The sequence below is a fragment of the Cheilinus undulatus genome, linkage group 20, assembly GCF_018320785.1.
Source record: "Cheilinus undulatus linkage group 20, ASM1832078v1, whole genome shotgun sequence".
In the NCBI taxonomy this organism is placed as follows: Eukaryota; Metazoa; Chordata; class Actinopteri; order Labriformes; family Labridae; genus Cheilinus; species Cheilinus undulatus.
Genome location: NC_054884.1, coordinates 3,711,474 through 3,729,635, shown reverse-complemented (window position 1 = coordinate 3,729,635; position 18,162 = coordinate 3,711,474). Strand labels below are relative to the sequence as shown.

General features: G+C 40.1%; 1 protein-coding gene across 4 annotated transcripts in view; it reads left to right on the top strand.

The window, feature by feature from the left end:
* The window catches only part of cacna1g (calcium channel, voltage-dependent, T type, alpha 1G subunit), a 451,566-nt gene that overhangs the window by 407,476 nt on the left and 25,928 nt on the right, over positions 1 to 18,162 (top strand). For 3 of the 4 annotated variants that reach the window (XM_041814821.1, XM_041814823.1, XM_041814820.1), the window contains exons 27-29: positions 3,891 to 4,042; positions 11,760 to 11,869; positions 16,185 to 16,318. In XM_041814821.1, coding sequence (XP_041670755.1) covers positions 3,891 to 4,042; positions 11,760 to 11,869; positions 16,185 to 16,318 — 396 coding nt within the window. The remainder of the gene's footprint in view (positions 1 to 3,890; positions 4,043 to 11,759; positions 11,870 to 16,184; positions 16,319 to 18,162) is intronic. The other variant, XM_041814822.1, reaches the window with a different exon arrangement.

Sequence of the window (18,162 nt, the reverse complement as noted above, 5' to 3'; positions counted from 1 at the left end):
GCTAAATCTAAACTCCAGAATCAAAACATCTGGAGGAAGCTGCCAGCAGGAGAGCGTGTAGAAGGTGCTGACAGTTCTGACCAATGGTTATCAGTCTGATGATGTTTCCATCAAAGTAGTGTGTCTGTAATTTACTCCCAACACATCAGGTGGCTTTCATGTGTAGCTGAGCTCTCCCATGCCTCTAGAGCAGGGGTGTCAAACTCAAGGCCCGGGGGCCAAATCCGGTCTGGTACAGTTATACAAGATCATTTATGTTTTTATGATAGCTGGCCCACCAGTATGAGGTCTGCAGATTTCTTCAGTATAAAAATGTATAAAAATGCTGTGATTGAGTTTGACGCCCCTGCAGAGGTTTCCTCCAGAAACATGTCATTCACATAAGCAGAAAAATCAACATTTCAGCTCAGGTAGCCGGGAATGTTCCAAATGTTCAACAGCAAGTTTATGACTGGCCTTATTTGTGAGTATGTCTGTCTTCCTTAGCTAGAAGTGCACCTGCAGACAGAATCTAGAACAGGGTAAAAACAGTGTTTTCTCATTCATAGATGATGGAGGATCCTGTAAATGGAGCTCCTCGTGAACTAACTATGCTGTTGGATTCCTCCAGGGCCTTACCTGGCCGTCCTGATTAAAACACATGTTCCCACATGCCCCCATGGTTCTTTAAAGCTGCTTTTTTCAGGACCTTCTCAGTGGCATACGGGGAAATGTCCACATTTCAATCTAATTCATCCAAAGCAGCTGACAAGTTCAGCAAGTGTAGTTTCAGCAGACCTGAGGTGCTAAGAAGCGAAACAGGTGACTGTACGCCATCCTGCTTTCATGCATTTATTTGAAAAGCCAGACCAAACACACCAGAGGCCACATTATTTCCACTCTCTGGCACGCACATCTCCGTAGGAGCTCAGGAGCAGTCAAATTTTAACACTAGCTGCCCTGTGGTTCAGCTGCTACCACCAGCTTTCAGGTTCATCTCCCCTGTTGTAAATATCAATAATTACCGGCAGGTGCAAAATGAGCTCTCAGCAAAAATGACCCCGAACACGAATGCAGAATAATTAACTTGAAGGCGCTCTGCAGAGAGCAGACCTCTGCCAAACCCAAACAAACTTCTCCTTTGCAACGGCCCATTTTTAACTCCACACACATTTAAGCGTTGAACCAAAGCTGATGATACATTTAGAGTTATTGTTGGTAATGTTTATCGGCCGTTTGCAGCATCGCATTACAATTCTGCCCAAACATTCATGCATCCATAGAGACACAGAGATAAATAAGTAAGATATTCACTTTAAGAGGAGAAAAAGATCAGCAGAATGAACAGGATCAGAATTAGTCTGATTTTATTGCACATGTGCAGGGAAGTCTAAATGAACTCAGGTTCATGCAGCCTTAACAGACGGCTACGTGTGCTGGCTCTGGGGTGGATGGAAATCTGCCATGTGGGGGTGGGGCAGGAGATAGGGCTGGACTATTGTTCATTATCCTGACAGCAGAGGGTGGAAACTGTGTTGGTCCTGCAGCCAAAGTCTACACCATGTTCCACTTTATTATGCAAATTGGAGTTTAGAGTCATAAACATTCTATTTTGTGTTTCTCAACTAAAATCATGGATGGTGTTGTGTCTCAGGGCTCCTTGGATCACTGAAATCAATCTGTAATAATTAGTTTGCCAGCAAGGAGGGGGCGGAGTCATGTTTTGGCCCAGAATCATGAGGAGAGAGCTGGCAGGCCCCTTTAGGGTCCCTGAAGGTGTGAAAATGACCTCGGCAAAGTTTATGACTGACCACTTTCTTCTATGGTACAAAAAGAAGAACCATGCTTCCCATAGCAAAATGATCTCCATGCATGACAATGCTCCATCTCATGCTGCAAAGAATCCCTCTGTCATTGGCTGAGAAACTCATGCTGTAAGTTTTCATAGGCGCAGTAGTTAATAACTCAAGAGCTGACCACAAGCCAACGCTGGCTAACTCTTTGCCACCATTTCAGCTACACCAGGGGTGTCAAACTCAATCACAGCAGGGTCAACATTTAACCACTGTCAACCTAAATGATTTTGAGATTATAAGGTCAACATGATAAGTTTAAAAAAAAAACTCAAAATCTGGGATAAAAAGTCAAACTCAAAAGTTTTAAAGATAAAAACATGACAACTAAAGTGAAAATAATGTTTTAAAAGGCAAAATATGAGATAGAATACTGAAACCATGATTTTTACCAGTCAGAAAATGAGATAAGAGTCAAAAACTTAAGTTTTGAAGGTCAAAATATGAAATAATATTCTAAACCATGAGTTTTGATGGTGAAAAAAAATGAGATCAAAGTCAAAGGTGGGAGTTGAAATGGTCCACAAAACTGAGATAAAAGTTAAAATCATGATTTTAAAAGGTCAAAATAGCTTTTAAAATGTAAAATTATGAATCTAAAAGGTAAAAATATGAGAGAAAAAGTCAAAGTTATGAGATTTAAAAGTTAAAATATGAAATAAATGGTCAAAACCATAACTTTTAGTCACGTGAGATGCAAAAGTGAAAATAAAGAGAAAACTCAAATTTCTCCTACGCTCCTGACTTTTTATCAAATCATTTTTACCGTTTACATTTTCTATTTTTTTTGATTCAACAAGGATATTATAAATCATCAAGGTTAAGTTTACATTTTTATACTGGAGGAAATCTGCAGACTCCATACTGGTGGGCCAGTTCCAATAAAAATATCATGATCTGGTGGTATAACTGCACCACGGGCCGAATTTGGCCCCCAGGCCTTGAGTTTGTCACCCCTGTTCTACACTCTCAAAAAAATGTCACATTTATGAACAAAAACAGGCTACCTAATCCATCAGTGTAAATCAGCTGAGGTCCCCAAAGTTAAAATGTTACTACAGATTTCTCCGTTTACTTTATAAAGTATAAAGATTACACCTCAGCTCTCTATAAGGATTCTCTATGAGACAATAAAGAGAGGACAGTGTAAACACCATGAATTGCATACAAAGCTACAGCACACTCTCGGGAGTCATTCCAGGGTAGCACAGCTGCAGCGACAGTGGCACACCTGGGCTAATTGAGCAGACTGGGAAAGCTCCAAACACCCAGAGGACTTTTGCCTCTGAGTGCATGTGTGCCGTTCTTTCCCATGTGATCCAGAGCCTCTCCTTCACTGATAAAGATGGTAGAAAGAGCAAGCCTTCTCCTCTCTTTTTCATCCTAATTCCCATCCCATCCATCCACCAGCCATCTCCGGCGCAGGGGAAGAAGGTGAGAAACAAAGTGATGGATGAGTATGGAGAAGTTTCCTCCCCCGTTATGTTCTCTGGGGATGGTAGAGAAAGGAATAAGGTAAGGCTGAGTCACATGACGATCAGAGAGTCAGAGAGAGACACGGGCAAATCTAAAGACCAAAATATCCTGACAGCAGTCTCCTCCATGGAGCCTCCTCTCTCTCTTCCTCTCCCACTCATACACATACTCCAGCGCTGCTGTTTATCTCCCGTCACATTCGCTCAGGGGAGAGATCATTTTAATAATTGTTGATCAGAGGAGAAAAATTGATTTGATTAGTCGTGACTGCATCCACAGGAGTGTTTAGCTGGAGTCTCTCTTTCTCTCTGTCATTATCTGATCTGCCTTTCCCCTTTTCCGATCTCCTCTCATCTCTTTTGAAACATCCTTGATTCTTTATGCCACCTTGAGATTTCTGTTTACTAACCATCTTTTTAAAGCATCCTTGGCAGCTTAAGTCCTCCAGGATCAGGTCTATTGTACCGTACACCAGTATATTACCTCCTATCTCACATATCTCACTTTTTGAACACCCCCTCCCCTTCCGCCTCCTCTCATTACCCCCGTACCCCAACCCCTGCCAACACCCACTTCCAACAGAAGCTCAGAGCAAGCCCTACTACTCCGATTACTCCCCCACTCGCCTGCTAATCCACAAGATGTGCACCAGCCACTACCTGGACCTGTTCATCACCATCGTCATCGGCCTCAACGTCATCACCATGTCCATGGAGCACTACCAGCAGCCCAAGGTGAGACGTGGGGGTGGGACGGGGTGTGGGGTGCAATTATGAATGCAAATTCGACCTTTTTTGGTTTGTTTTTCCTCAGCAGTAATCCCACACACCTTAGAACTCATGTTATCAAATAATGCTTAGAAAGACTGAGAAACGGAGCTTATTAAAAGATGAGAAAAGGATACGGGGTGGAGTGGATGTCAAACGCGTTATTCCATCAGAGAATCAAACAAGAGTTTTTGTGAATCAAGATAAATAAGGCTCCAGCTCAGTCTGGAGTGTGAAAGTAATTTTCTTGTAACTTGATTTTTTTACCATTTTGTCTCACTAAAATGTTTCAGATCGTCAAACTCATTTTAGATAACCTGACAGCCATACTCACCTCCTTCACCCCAACCGCCTCCTCAATAGCCTGCAGCTTGTTGCATCCCCTTATTCAGATTCATGCTGCTATGGATTAATTGCTTCAGAAATAATTTCAATGTTTTCAGTACACATGGTCTTATTTATAGATTTCTTTATCACTTGAATTTGTTGAAAAACACATAAGATTAACCCAAGAATAATATATTCTTATTTATCCCCTTATTCATATTAAATCACAATTGCAATATTTGGGAAAAAAATCACAATTAGATTATTTTTGCAAATTGTTCAGCCTTAATTGCCCCCTTTTTAAACATGAATTTACTATGATAAAGTGAAGTCAAGTAGGCTAAAGATCTCCAACACATCATGCCGCCATGTAAAGAAATTCAAGAACAGATGAGGAACAGAGTCACTGACATCTATCAAAAGGTTTCAAAGACATTTCCAAGGCTCTGGGACTCAAGCGAACCACTGGGAGAGCCATTACCCACAAACAGGGAAAACTGTGAACAGTGGTGAACCTTCCCAGGAGTGGTTGACCTATCAAAATTATTCCAATAGTGCATTGATGACTCATCCAGGAGGTCCCAAAAGAACCCAGAACAACATCTAAAGACCTGCAGGCCTCACTGGGCTCAGTTAAGGTCAGAGTTCATGACTCAACAATAAGAAAGAGGCTGGGTAAAAATGGGAGAGTTCCAAGGCCAAAACCACTGCTGAAAAAAAAGAACACAAAGGATCGACCAGAAACATCCTGATGATCGCCAGGACTTCTGGAGAAATATTCTGTGGAGTGAGCAAACAGAAGACGAACTTTCTGGAATCTGTGCGCCTCATTACACCTGGAGTAAAACTAACAGCATTCATCAAAACAAGGTCATGCCAACAGTCAAACCTGGTGATGGTAGTGTGATCCTAAAGGAGAATGTCCAACCTCAAGAAAACTTGTATTATGCAGCAGAACAATGATCTCAAACACACCAGCAACTGTAGCTCAAACAGAATGAAGGTTTTGGAGTGGCCTAGTCAAAGTTCTGATCAAGGTTTTTATAGTTAACTAAAACTAACTAAATAACTAAAATTCAAAAATCATTTTAGTTAACTGAAACTAAATCAAAACTAAGCTTTACCAAAAGAACAAAAACTAACTAAAACTGTGTAGTGAGCTTACAAAGCTAACTAAAATAAAATAAAAATAGAGACAAAATATCCGTAGTTTTAGTCTTTGACACAACCAGACTGACTGGCACCTACATCAGAGTCTGAGGAGTGTAAAATTGCCTGTTCTGATTGGTTAAGACTTCACACAGTGGTAGTTTTATGTCTGGAGTTGTGTTCAAACATCATCATTAAGTAAATAAAATGATAAGTGAAGAGTAGCTTGTTTGAATACGTTTTTAAAAATGTATGATGCTCACTCAGCCCTGGGTTCTGTAAAAAACTAAAACTAACACTAAAACTAATATAAAAATAAACTAAAACAAAGCATTTTGCAAAATAAAAACTAAACTAAACTACAAACCAGCAGTCAAAACTAAACTGACATCAAACAGAGAAAGTAAAAACGAAATTTAAAAAAAATAAATTAAAATTAAAATTAAAATTAAAACTAATGAAAAATCCAAAACTATTACAACCTTGGTTCTGATTGAGAGACGTGGCAAGAAAACCCTCCAATGTTGCTGAATTCAAACAATTCTGCAAAGAAGAGTGGGCCGAAATTCCTCTACAGGATGTAAAAGACTCATTGCCACTTATCTTAAATGCTTGCCTGCAGTTGTTGCCACCGAGGTGGAACAACCAGATATCAGGTTTAGGAGGTGATGAGTGTTTCACACAGGGCCAGACAGGATTAGATGGCTTAAGGAAATCATAAAAACTGACTTTTGTGTTTCCTCAGATTATCTTGGTCTTATACTAAAAGTCGTCTGATGATCTAAGGTCCCAAATTCAGGAGTATACACAAACGCTTTTTGTTGCATCTGGGTTTCATCCACATGGAAACAGCATTTTGGGAAGCCGTAAACGCTAGTTTTTGAAACTGGGTCCCAGAGTGAACAAATCTGTAAACGCTTACCTTTTCATCTCTGTGTGGACGGCCAACCGAACCCCAACAATGGCTGATGCTCCTTCACCATCACAGAGAAGAGCAGACACCAGATGTTCTTAAATCCACTGTGGAGAACAACCAGGGGTGCGTTCGAAAAGTCCATCTTGCTCAGGAAGGTTCCTCACTGAGTGAAACGACCCGGAAGCATTTCAGTGTCGGCCATGATGAAGGCCGTTCGAATTCTCCAACTGAAAAGGAAAGGAGCTTCATTATTTCCTTTATTATCTCCTTTAGCCTAGGAAACACTGGACCATCCTTTACCAAAGGAGAGAGGAAAAGATTACCCACAATGCTTTGCGTAAACTTCATTTAAAGTGACGCACCTGTTGACCGCTCATCAGAACAAGTGAATAACTTGAAAAATTCAGTCAAACGTATAATACACGTGATAAACGGAAGGCAGTAGGGATGAAGAGAGAAATATTACAGACATGAAAACTTTGTCATTGAACTTATGATCACGATTTCATTTCTTCTCATTTCCATTTTATTCAAATAGTAAACTGATCAGTCAGTATTTTAAACTGTATTTGTTTTGCTATTTTGAAATATTAAAGTAAACTTTTTAAGTTTGTTAATCACAACCAACTAAAGCGATAAAGTCGGCATGTTGCTATATTGTGATTATTATATTTATCATCATAATTATGCAGGGAAGACGCAGTTTATAGAGCTTTTCACAGAACGAGCTGAAAGAAGAAAGGAAACCAGAGTAGACTCTGTAATAAATTGAACAGAGACGAGAGAATTAAAGAAAAAATGATTAGGTAGGGAATAAATCAAAAGTATTTAATATGGTTGTGAAACTAAAGGACTTGAACATTATTCATCTCGTTGTATTGACTTAGTAGAAAGTTCAGATTAAGAGAAAGGTTTCTGCTGTTCTGGATGTTCACAGTTCCTCTTCCTGAAGAGACTTTAGGATATAAAAATCTTAATGAGCTCATATCTCTGACGTTTTAGCGTTCACAGCACAAAACAACACAGAGAACACACCGAGTGGAAGTTGCAAATTTTGTAGCCCATCAACATTAAATTGTAGTTTTTACACAAAAAACACACATCACGTCCGTAACATCCACCTAGAGAAGGTGCAGTCGGATTCCTTACTCACCACAGTTCTCCTTTCCTATCCTCTCACTCCCACCTTTCCTTGACCCTGTGACGTTTCTCGTCGGGGTTAAGGAAAAGTGAATAGGAAAGGACTTAGGAGGTAATTTTTTTGGACTTTTCGAACGCACCCCAGGAGAAAGTTTTTGGCAGTTTTCTGTGATCTTCCTCTCTTTTTTTGGTGCATTTCCGTGGCAGCGTTACAGCGCCACGTACAGGCTCGGCATATATACTACAGCATTTTCAGTCGATTTCAGAGGTTCCATGCTGATGTGGACGTTTCCTGAAACGATCTTGTATTTACTGGAAACTTTTTCAAAACGAAACAGAAATATATCATTTTCATCTCTGTGTGGACAAAGCCCATTTTTTCCCAAACTGGGGTATGGGACCCCTCCGGGGGGGCGCTGAAGATCTTAGGGGGACCGCGAGGCTTTGTCTGCAAAATTAGATTTGCAAATATTGACAAAAACCATGATAAAGCAGTCAAGTAGTTTATATAAAGGTGTTTTGATAAGAGAAGCATGCAAAGACCTTTTTTAGGGTTTTATGGAAGAGAAAATTAAAATCTATGTTGATTTTTGGCAGCAGTGTGTCACTCTTTCTCTCTTAGGTCCTGGGGGAGTGGCAATTATGCAAATAGATGATAAATCAGGGGCAGGGCAAACACTTTTTCATAGCAATCTCTCTCTCTCTCTCTCTCTCTCTCTATATATATATATATATATATATTATATATAATAAATGGATCTTATAATGTTTTACATTGGCCCATCTAAAATGTTCTCTGAAACGTAAACAAAGATCTAATAAGACATGGTCTAAGGTTTTGAAAAGGCTACAGGGCTCCTTTTTAATTATAAGGGGTTAAAAGGAATGAGGTCAATGGAAACAATGAATGAAAGTGAGATAATCACCATGGAAACCTGATAAGTGAAGCAATGATTAACTTTACAGGGAGGTTGAAGAATGAGATAATTGCAACATTAAGACAGTTTAAAGTGGTCCTTTTGCCACCAAAGGTATAAAGTCAGGTTTCATCCTTTCATTTTAACGATGATGTATCCAGTATTTTTCTTTCTCATGGTCTGTTAGGGATGCACAGTGAAGCAAGAGATGAGACAAATATGACATGAAGTGACAAACTGAGGAGAGAAAGGTTAGAGAAAAGATAATTCTGTTAAAAGAATGTGAGGAAAAAACACCACGACAATAGAGAGGGATGTATCCTCAACTACAAAGAGCTGTACGTGGATAGATTTGGACCAGTACGGATTTAGTGAAATCCCTGTCGACCACCAATCCTCTTCCCAATTCCTCTGCTAAAGGTCAGGTTTTACATGCAGATGGGCACTGTGAATTCTCCCACGGGCAAAAATGGACACTCTGATTCTTATGGCCTTTTCATTAAGAAAGAGGGGGGCTGAGGGGGGCAATGTGAGAGATCTATTAATAGAAGGGCTCATACTCAAGGCTGGTGCATCCAAAATTTCACACTAACCTGGTATCTGGTCTCCTGGTATGCAATGCAGCATGCAACTATCGACTCAAAGCACCAATATTTAACATTTCCACCTTAAAGGCAGCTTCAGGTTGATCTTGTATGTTACCTTTTAAAGAATAGTGATGATCCTGTTTTCACAGAGCACGGCCAGCATCTGCTATAAGCACTTTACAACTTAGGCAGGGAAGTTCTCTTACAAGCGGTGAGCCAATTAAAATAAAATATGTAATGTAAAATAAGTAACTGCATAAATATTTACCCCATTGAAAGTGACTGACCCGAATCAACAAAAGCCATGGTCAAGTGGGAGAAAATTATTTGGTCTGATGAGACCAGAATGGAGCTTTTTGGCCATCAGACAAGATATTAAACTCTACACATCACTCCAAACAGACCATCCCCACTGTGAAGCAGGGTGGTGGCAGCATCATGCCGTGGGGATGCTTCTCAGCAGCCGGGTGAGAAGGGTCTTAATGGTAGAGGGTGAAATAAATGCAAACTATATAGGAAAGTCCTGGAGGACAGAGGGCTTTTTTATGTTTTATTTTTGTCAAAAAGCCTGAATATATTGACTATGACTGATTTATAAAACCAATTAAAGGGTAAAACATCTAAGGGGTGCATACATTTTGAAGGCACTGTAGTTAATAACTCAGGAGTTGACCACAAGCCACCACTGGCTAACTCAAACACCTACAAAAAATGTCATATTTATGAACAAAAGTAGTGCAGTCTGATGGGACCAAAATGGAGCTTTTTGGAAATCAGACAAGGCACCAAACTCTTAACATCATCACAAACACACCATCCCCACTGTGAAGCAGGGTGGTGGCAGCATCATGCCGTGGGGATGCTTCTCAGCAGCTGGGTAAGAAGGGTTTTAAACGTATAGGGTAAAATTAATGTGGTGAAAATTTAGGAAAATCCTGGAGGACGATCTTATTCAGTCTGCAAGAGATCTATGGCTTGGGAGAAGATTTATTTTCCAGTAAGACAATGAGCTGAAGCATACAGAGAAAGCAAGGTGAATGTTCTGGAGTCAAACCCAGACCTCAGTCCATTAGAGAAGTTGTGTCTGGTCTTGAAAGGGCTGTCATGCCTGATCCCCATGCAACCTGTGAGTAAAATTTCAGAGAGCCTGATTGAGACCTATCCACACAGACTCAGAGCTGTGACTGCAGCCAAAGGTGACTACTACATACTGACTAGAAGAGGGTGGTTATTTATGCACACACTTATTTTACATAATAGATTTCTCTGTCATAGAGATTACTTTATAGAAATCTATTTTCACTTTGACCTTCAAGAGAACATTTTGTCAAGAAAAAGGCAATTATACTGACAATAATTTATTAGTAAAATCAATACAAATTTAAACCATCAATCATTTTTGTCTGCACTGTTTGTTTTGATTTGTGCATTTTGCAGCAGCAGAGGGCTGCAGGGGTTTGAATCCCAGCAGGACAGGGCATTTGTGTGGAGTTTGCATGTTCTCCCTGTGCATGTGAGGCTTCTCCGGCTGACTCCCACAACCAGCAATGTGCTTGTACGTTACTTGGTGACTCTAAATCCCAGGTGTCAAATCCAAGGCACATGGAACAGTTAAATCCGGCTCGCAAGATGATCTCATATTTCTGTTCTAACTGTCCCATCAGTCTGAGGTCTGCAGATTTCCTCAAGTATAAAAATGTAAACTGATCCTTGATGATTTAAGATATCCTTGTTAAGTCATAAAATCTGAAAAAGTAAGGAGTAAAAATATTTAGATAAGAAGTCAGGAATGTGGGAAAAGAAATTAATTTGTGTTTTAATTTCACATTTTTAAATAAGCATCTCACAATTAGGACTCAGACTTAGGATTCTGACTTTTATTTCATACTTTGAGCATTTCAACTCATAATTTTGACTTCTCATATAATATTTTGAGCTTTTAGATGTATAATTTTAATTTTTAAGTGATATTTTGACCTTTTTAACCAGTTATTTTGTATTTTACCTCATATTTTCAACTCCAAACTTTGACTTCATAATCCCATAGTTTGACCTTTTAGACTCACAATTGAAAATTTTGAATCATGTTTTGACTTTTAATTTCGTGATTACAAATTTTATTTCATATTCTGACCTTTTAAACTCAGAACTTTGACTTTTTCTAACATATTTGCCTTTAAAAAAAACAATTTCAATTTTGTGTTTTGACCTTTCTGAACTAATAAATTTGCTTTTCTCAGATTGTGAGCCCTTAAACTTATTGATTTAACTTTTTAAATGTAATAATCAGCACTACATTTTTGTTTTTTATTTTATTACCAGTAAAACAAGGTTGACAGTTTCTGGTTAAGAAGGTGACCCTGCTAGACCCTCAGGTTAGACCTGAATCCAGAATCCGGCCCCTGCTGTGATTGAGTTTGACACCCCTGCTCTAAATTGTCTGAAATGCTATTATAAATACAGGAATATTGCATATTTATGCAGCAAATATCCACCATAAAAGCAATGCTATGTCTTTGTATGACTTTTTTGATTCACAAACCAACTAAGTAAAATGAGAGAAAGGTAACTCCAGGTGAAGTGATTTGTCGTGACTGAAACTTGTGCAGTGAATTAATCTCTCATTTCTTTCTCCCTGATATCCCCAGGAGCTGGATGAGGCCTTGAAGATCTGTAATTACATCTTCACCCTCATCTTTGTTTTGGAGTCTGTCTTCAAGCTGGTGGCTTTCGGCCTGCGGCGCTTCTTCAAGGACAAGTCAGTGTTTTTACCTTGCTTTCAAATGCACTGACCTTTACCAAAACTCATCCCACTCAAATTCAACTTAAAAACAGGATTAAAGTTCAGCCTTCAGTTAGAGGATGTGATTTAATAAGGTTTAGTGGTGAACGGCACCGCTTTTTAACCTCTGAGTCTTGTGGAAAATCTGAGGCTGCTTTCAGAGAGTTTAAATGAGCTTTTTCTAAGGTGCTCCAGTGGATGGTTCCCAGTAAGGCTTGTATGAATACAAACAGCCTCATTAAACACCCATAAAACCTGCTGCCTTAGATGATTTCATAGCTTTGAAATCCCTGGCTTCCTGCTGGAAACCACACAATAATGGACAAAGAAAATCACAACAGCACAAATATGTACTAGATCACATCAGAATACACACTAACACACATGTCAGTGAAGGGACATTTGGATCAAGCTGACCACGGGGCTCCATGACACCCTTTCTATTTAACAGAGTAGGCTATTACACATTTTTTCTCCATTTGGCAGTGAGTCAAAAAGATATTAGCTTTCTCTCTTGATTAATACTCTTTAAATGTCTTGATGAGGATATGAGGAATAAAGTAGGGAGTGGACATCCAAAGTACAGCATTAGGGAACATAAATTGTGGAAATTGGCAAACCAAATTAGATTGCACACATAACATTATTTTCTCTGGCTGTTTCTACACCCATACCGTTCAAACGTGCACACATTTACTACACAGAGGCTAAAAATGACCATTTGTCTCGATTCTGTGTTTTCAAGTGAAATCACAGTTCTAGTGAAGAAAGCGGCATTCTCCTGATCTATAAGCTTTTCATTTTATTCCATGTAAATAAAAACCCATCTCCTTAGAATAAATTACTCTGTAAGGTTGTTAAATCATTACTAACCATCTTAAAGTGCTGCTCGGCTTCTTAACAGTGATGTAAAATAACAGCTTACGTCAATAAAACTAAAGCAAAGTTTTACAAAATGTCAACTTTGGTCTTACACAGAAATACTAGCACTTAAATCTGGTCACATATTCTATGAACATGCAAGTTAAAGGTCACATATTTTACCCTTTTAAGACAAGTTTATTTTGTTCTCAGAGGTCACCAAAACATGTCTGTGAAGTTTTTTTTTGCTGAAAAAACACTCCAGTATTAGATTTTGAATGTCTAAAAACTCCTCTGTTTCAGCCCTGCTCAGAACGAGCTGTTTCTGTGTCTGTGGCTTTAAGTGTTAATGAGCTGTCTGACTCCACCCTTCTTTCCGGAAAATGGGTGTGGCTTAATGGACATGGTTCTCCTGATCCCCCTCTCTGGCAGCAGAGAGGGGGATCAGGAGAGGACGGCGAACTTTTCCAAGATGGGAGGCCCAACCAAACCTGGGGGCGGGGCTAACTCCCCACATGACGTCATGAGGGGAAAAATCTGAGAACGGCTTCAAGGTGGAGAAAGGGGGGGATTCTGATTCTTGGGGGGATTGTAGACAGGCCAGATGCACATATTAATGTTAGAAAAGCCTGAAAAAGTGTATTTTGCATAATATGTGACCTTTAAATGAAAAATAGTGAATTCCTGCTGAGAAATGAGTTTCTCAGCAGTAAATTAGTTACTCTCTTGTAACAGTTGATATTTGGGAATTAGTTGTTAAAATATGAAGGTTTTTGTTGTTTTATATGTTTTGTTTGCTAAAAGTCCACCATAGGGTTTATGAGGGCATGAGTAAAGGTCAGGCCTGAGGGGGGAAGCTGGACTTCAGCTGAAACTCTGGGGTTACGTTTGTCTTTCAGATTAAAAATGCTCTAACAAAAAAGCACCTGCTTCTTACAGGGAATGGAAGGTTATACTTTGATCAGTTTGAAACACACCTACATATGATTAAGGCACAAAATATCTCCTTTTTTCACTCTTGGCCCAGATTTTATGCTGTCTACATATTCAAACGTGGATGGACATCTCCAGACTGTGCCGTGTGCTATGAGTGCCCTTTACACCAGGGGTTCTCAACTGGCCTGGAGCAGGACCCACCACCACCTCATTGTCGACCAAGATTTCTGAAAATATTCAACCTTAACCAAGGGCTTCTGATGAAAAATACTGCAGTTTGGACTGGAAATGGAAGAAAGCATGAATGAACAAAGAGAAAGGACAAAACAAACATGTTTAAAAAGTGCATTATTACAAGTGTACATTTTATTTTACTCCATTTTCCTCAAACAGCACTGAAATTTGGGCATTTCTCAAGGACTTTCCTAATAATCTTGGAGTAAACAAATTTTATATTGTGGGGAAAGAATATAAGTTAGTTGAAACCTTCAGAATATGACCTGCATTTCCTTATCATCACTGGAAAACCTAACAAAAATGAAAGGATGTACTGTATGTCGACACTCTTTCTAGACTTTTTGCCACATTTTTTCTTGGTACCCTTTCGCGAACCACTGGAAAGAGCTTTGTGACCCACTTTTGGGTCCCGACCCACCAGTTGAGAACCACTGCTTTACGCCATCAAAGTAGGACTCCAAGAGTTGCATGAACTGTACGTAGTTTCAGGTTTCAAATAGATTTGGAAGAATCGACAGCATGGGAAAATCAATTAAAAAATTAAAGTCCCTGTAAAGTGAAATCCAAACTTGGTGTATTAACACTGTAGAAATGTTGGAATATGGTTGCTGTAAACATGTGAAAACACTGAGATCTACATGTGAGAGTGTCAGAAAGTTTTTCACCTCTTTCCTGGCTGGGTTTAATTTTGGCGGGGCAAATATAGGATCCCATGACATCACCGCCCCCCTAAGCAGTTCATCTTAATACAGTCTGTTGTTATCTGATGTCTGATGTGCCTTCATTGAATGTTAACAGCCAGCTACAAGCTGGGTTTTTTGGTTTACTGTTGGTAATTTCACAAATCTATCAGCTACGGTGGCCTGCAGCTCATTAAAAGTATCATAACAGAGAGGTTTGTGCCAGAAAACAGTAAATTTAACCCCCAACTTCTGTCAGTGCTCTGGCACAGAGCCAGGCAGCTGATCTCTGATCAGAGGTCCCCATAAGGTCAGGGGGCAGCAGGAGTACTAGTCTACTTTTTACCTGTACCACCTGCTGAAAGTGTGTTTTAATCCATATTTCACTCGTCTTTAGTCCTGAATGGTTAAAAGAAGCGGAATGTGGCTTTGTCTCTCTCAAAGCAGCCACAGTTTAACCCTTCCTGTCTGTTAGCATTGTGATGGTATATACCAGCAAAGTATCCAATGATAGACATGGTTTACTCCTGCCAAGTCTGTCTCAAGTAAAGCCTCCTATGCTAAGCATCATTCAAGACTTTTATTTTGAAAAGCAACATCAGGAAATAAGATAAAATTAAAATAAAGGTCCAGCTGAGCAGACAGATTATTCCTCCTATCATGTTGTCGCATTTTATTTTTAATTCAAGAGGATCATATTTCTCAGGAGTGGGCGTGGCTTCAGCACATCCAATGACACGCCCACACCATCCTAGAGCAGGTTTTACTTCCTCATTTTCATGATTTTGAAGCTTTATTTTGTAAACTAAAAAAATGTTTTTCATGACCGAAATTTGGTCTGGTGGTTCATAACACACTGATCTATCATATAACAAACCTAACCTTTATCACTTAACAGGGACTTTAATATACACATTTCTGCAATGCCTGTCTCCAGTTGCAGTATCTTTTTATTTTCAATACTATGAACATATTTGTCATCATGTTATTATAATAGGATCAGACAGCTCTCGTCACTAAACTCTTCTGTGATCACACAGCCTGCAGCAGAAAAACTGAGCTAACAGGAAGTTCATAACCAGCTTTCTGATACCTGACATCTCCAACTGGAGCTGGAACTTAAAACCTAAAAAAAGCCCAGTTACTGTATGTTGAGCTCACTCTGTGTTTATAGACCCCTCAGGTTGAAACAGCCTGCTTGGCTCTACTGGAATATAAGAAAATCACCTTCCAGCACCTCCAAAGCCATCTAATTAACACATTATATCTTGTCACTGTGAAGTTGCCAGGAAACCAGCACAGACTCCTGGGAGATTCGGCACATGGCCAAGGAACATTCTGGCCTCCACCTATTCTAACTTTGGTGTTTCTGTAGATTAGACACAGAAGATAAATGATGCTAATTGGTGAGCTGCTTCGGTGCTGCCTGGATGATGTATTTTGTTGCCTTACAGTCATTTACAGCATGAATGCTCAGTTAGGCTTTTTTTAAGTGGAACTGCCAAGGGGAAGTATGCATCAGAAATTTGTGCTGCTTTGTTGCAACCATTTAAGTTCCTGATTAATTTTGTGTTTAGGTGGAACCAGCTTGATCTGGCCATCGTGCTGCTCTCCATCATGGGCATCACTCTGGAGGAGATCGAGGTCAATGCTTCTCTGCCCATCAACCCCACCATCATCCGCATCATGAGAGTGTTAAGGATCGCCCGTGGTACGTGGAGCCGTTCCCTCAAACCCTCACTAGCACTCACAGACACAGGCGCACACTCCGCTCTCTTTCATGCTGCTGTACTTTTAAGATGCATAGTAAAACCGCCACGTCCCTGGGACTCCCACTTTGTCATTTTTGCATGGCAGGTCTCAGCAGGTTTGGAGCAGGGTGTGAGTGGACCAGATGGCACGCAGAAACAAACTCAGCTGACAAACACGGCTCAGAGAACAGAGAGGGAGTGACGGGGAGAGCGAGAGAGAAGAATACTGAAAACTTAGAAGAGAAGTGAGGAAAGATAGCGAGGGTGGAGGAGAGCCAAAGCACACTATGACAGAAAGTGAATTAAACTGTGAGACTGAGGCAGGGAAAAAATCAGAGGTGAAGGGGAAGAGAGGGTCGACGGGGATGATGAATAACAACTTTTTGGCAACCATGCAATGAAACGATGGAAAGAAGTTAGAAAGGAGAACAATGGTTGTCAGAGATGAAGTAAACGAGGATGATAAGAGATCAATTAACAGGGACGAGGTAAGTCAGAGTGAGGGAGAAACGGAGCGCGCTCAGTGTTTCTGGAGAGAGATTACATGGTGGAAAAGGGTGAAGGAGGCTCAGAATCAGGAAGGTGCAGTAATAGAGATGGGGTGGATTTGGCAGGAGGAGAGAAGTGGGAGGAGAAAGCTTAACCTGCAGTGTGCTTCAGGCTGATTACTGTCCAGGCAATTAAAGATAAGAGACAGCTGGAGGAAGAGAGCAGGGAGCAGAAAGCAGAGATAACAATGGAAAGAAGGAATCTGGTGACTGAGTGTGTAGTATGAGAGGCAGCATGTAAATGGATAGTGATAACAGGCACACAGAAGCATGGAGCTGTTGTATAATGTTGATTAACTACTGGGCCAAAACCTTCTATCTCCAAAATCACCACCTTTAAGGCAGGGGTTCTCAGACTTTTCAGCCCAAAACCCCAAAAATAAAGGTGCCAGAGACCGGGGACCCCCTCTGGAACTGAAGGTGGTCCAACACAGAAAGCATGTTCAACAGTAGTGCAGACAAGGCCGTCCATGAGGGGGGAAAAGGGGCCTGAAAAGTCATTTCAAAGTTACACTGCAACTGTACTTTTTTCTCTGAATAATCACAACATCTATCAAAGCAACAAAATTTTTTTTAATTGATTTGTGCCACAGTATATATTAGGGATGTAACAGTATCAAAATCTCAAATACCCCAGTAACAAGCCCACAGTACAGTGTTTACTGTGGTATTAAAGTTAAGAAAAACAACAACAACAAATTAAAACTTGGCAAAAAAGTGCTGTCAGCATTTATTAAAGAACAGCTGCACTTTAAATATTGAAAATTTGTGCAAAAAAGTGCTGTAGGTGTGCATTAGGATTAAAAATATGTACTTATACTTTTGATCCAGTGTCAACTAACCACTGAAAACAGCAGTAGCTCTTTGCAGACATTCACAGAGCCCTGGCGCCGTTGTAGGGAATGTGGGGCTGCAAACACTTCTATAAGACTCTTTTGGCCTGGCCGGATTTTGCTCCACTTTGTGAATTTTTTCAGATGCTGATTTATCAAGTGGCTCTTCATGTTACTCGTACTCCCCATGAAGCTGCGGTCTGGCAGTGTCCGCATACTGTCTTTTGTTTGTCCGTCACTTTTTCTCCTTTCTCATTTCTGAACAGCAGGAAGCAAAAATGTTTCCACACATCAGATTTACAAGTCACTGGAGCCTCCTCAGTCTCAAAAACTTTATCACTTGTCTCTCCTTCGCTACTCTGGCTTTTTCGCACTGTAAAATCAAGCAAGCGTGGTGCGCAAAGCATGGTGGGCACGCAAGGG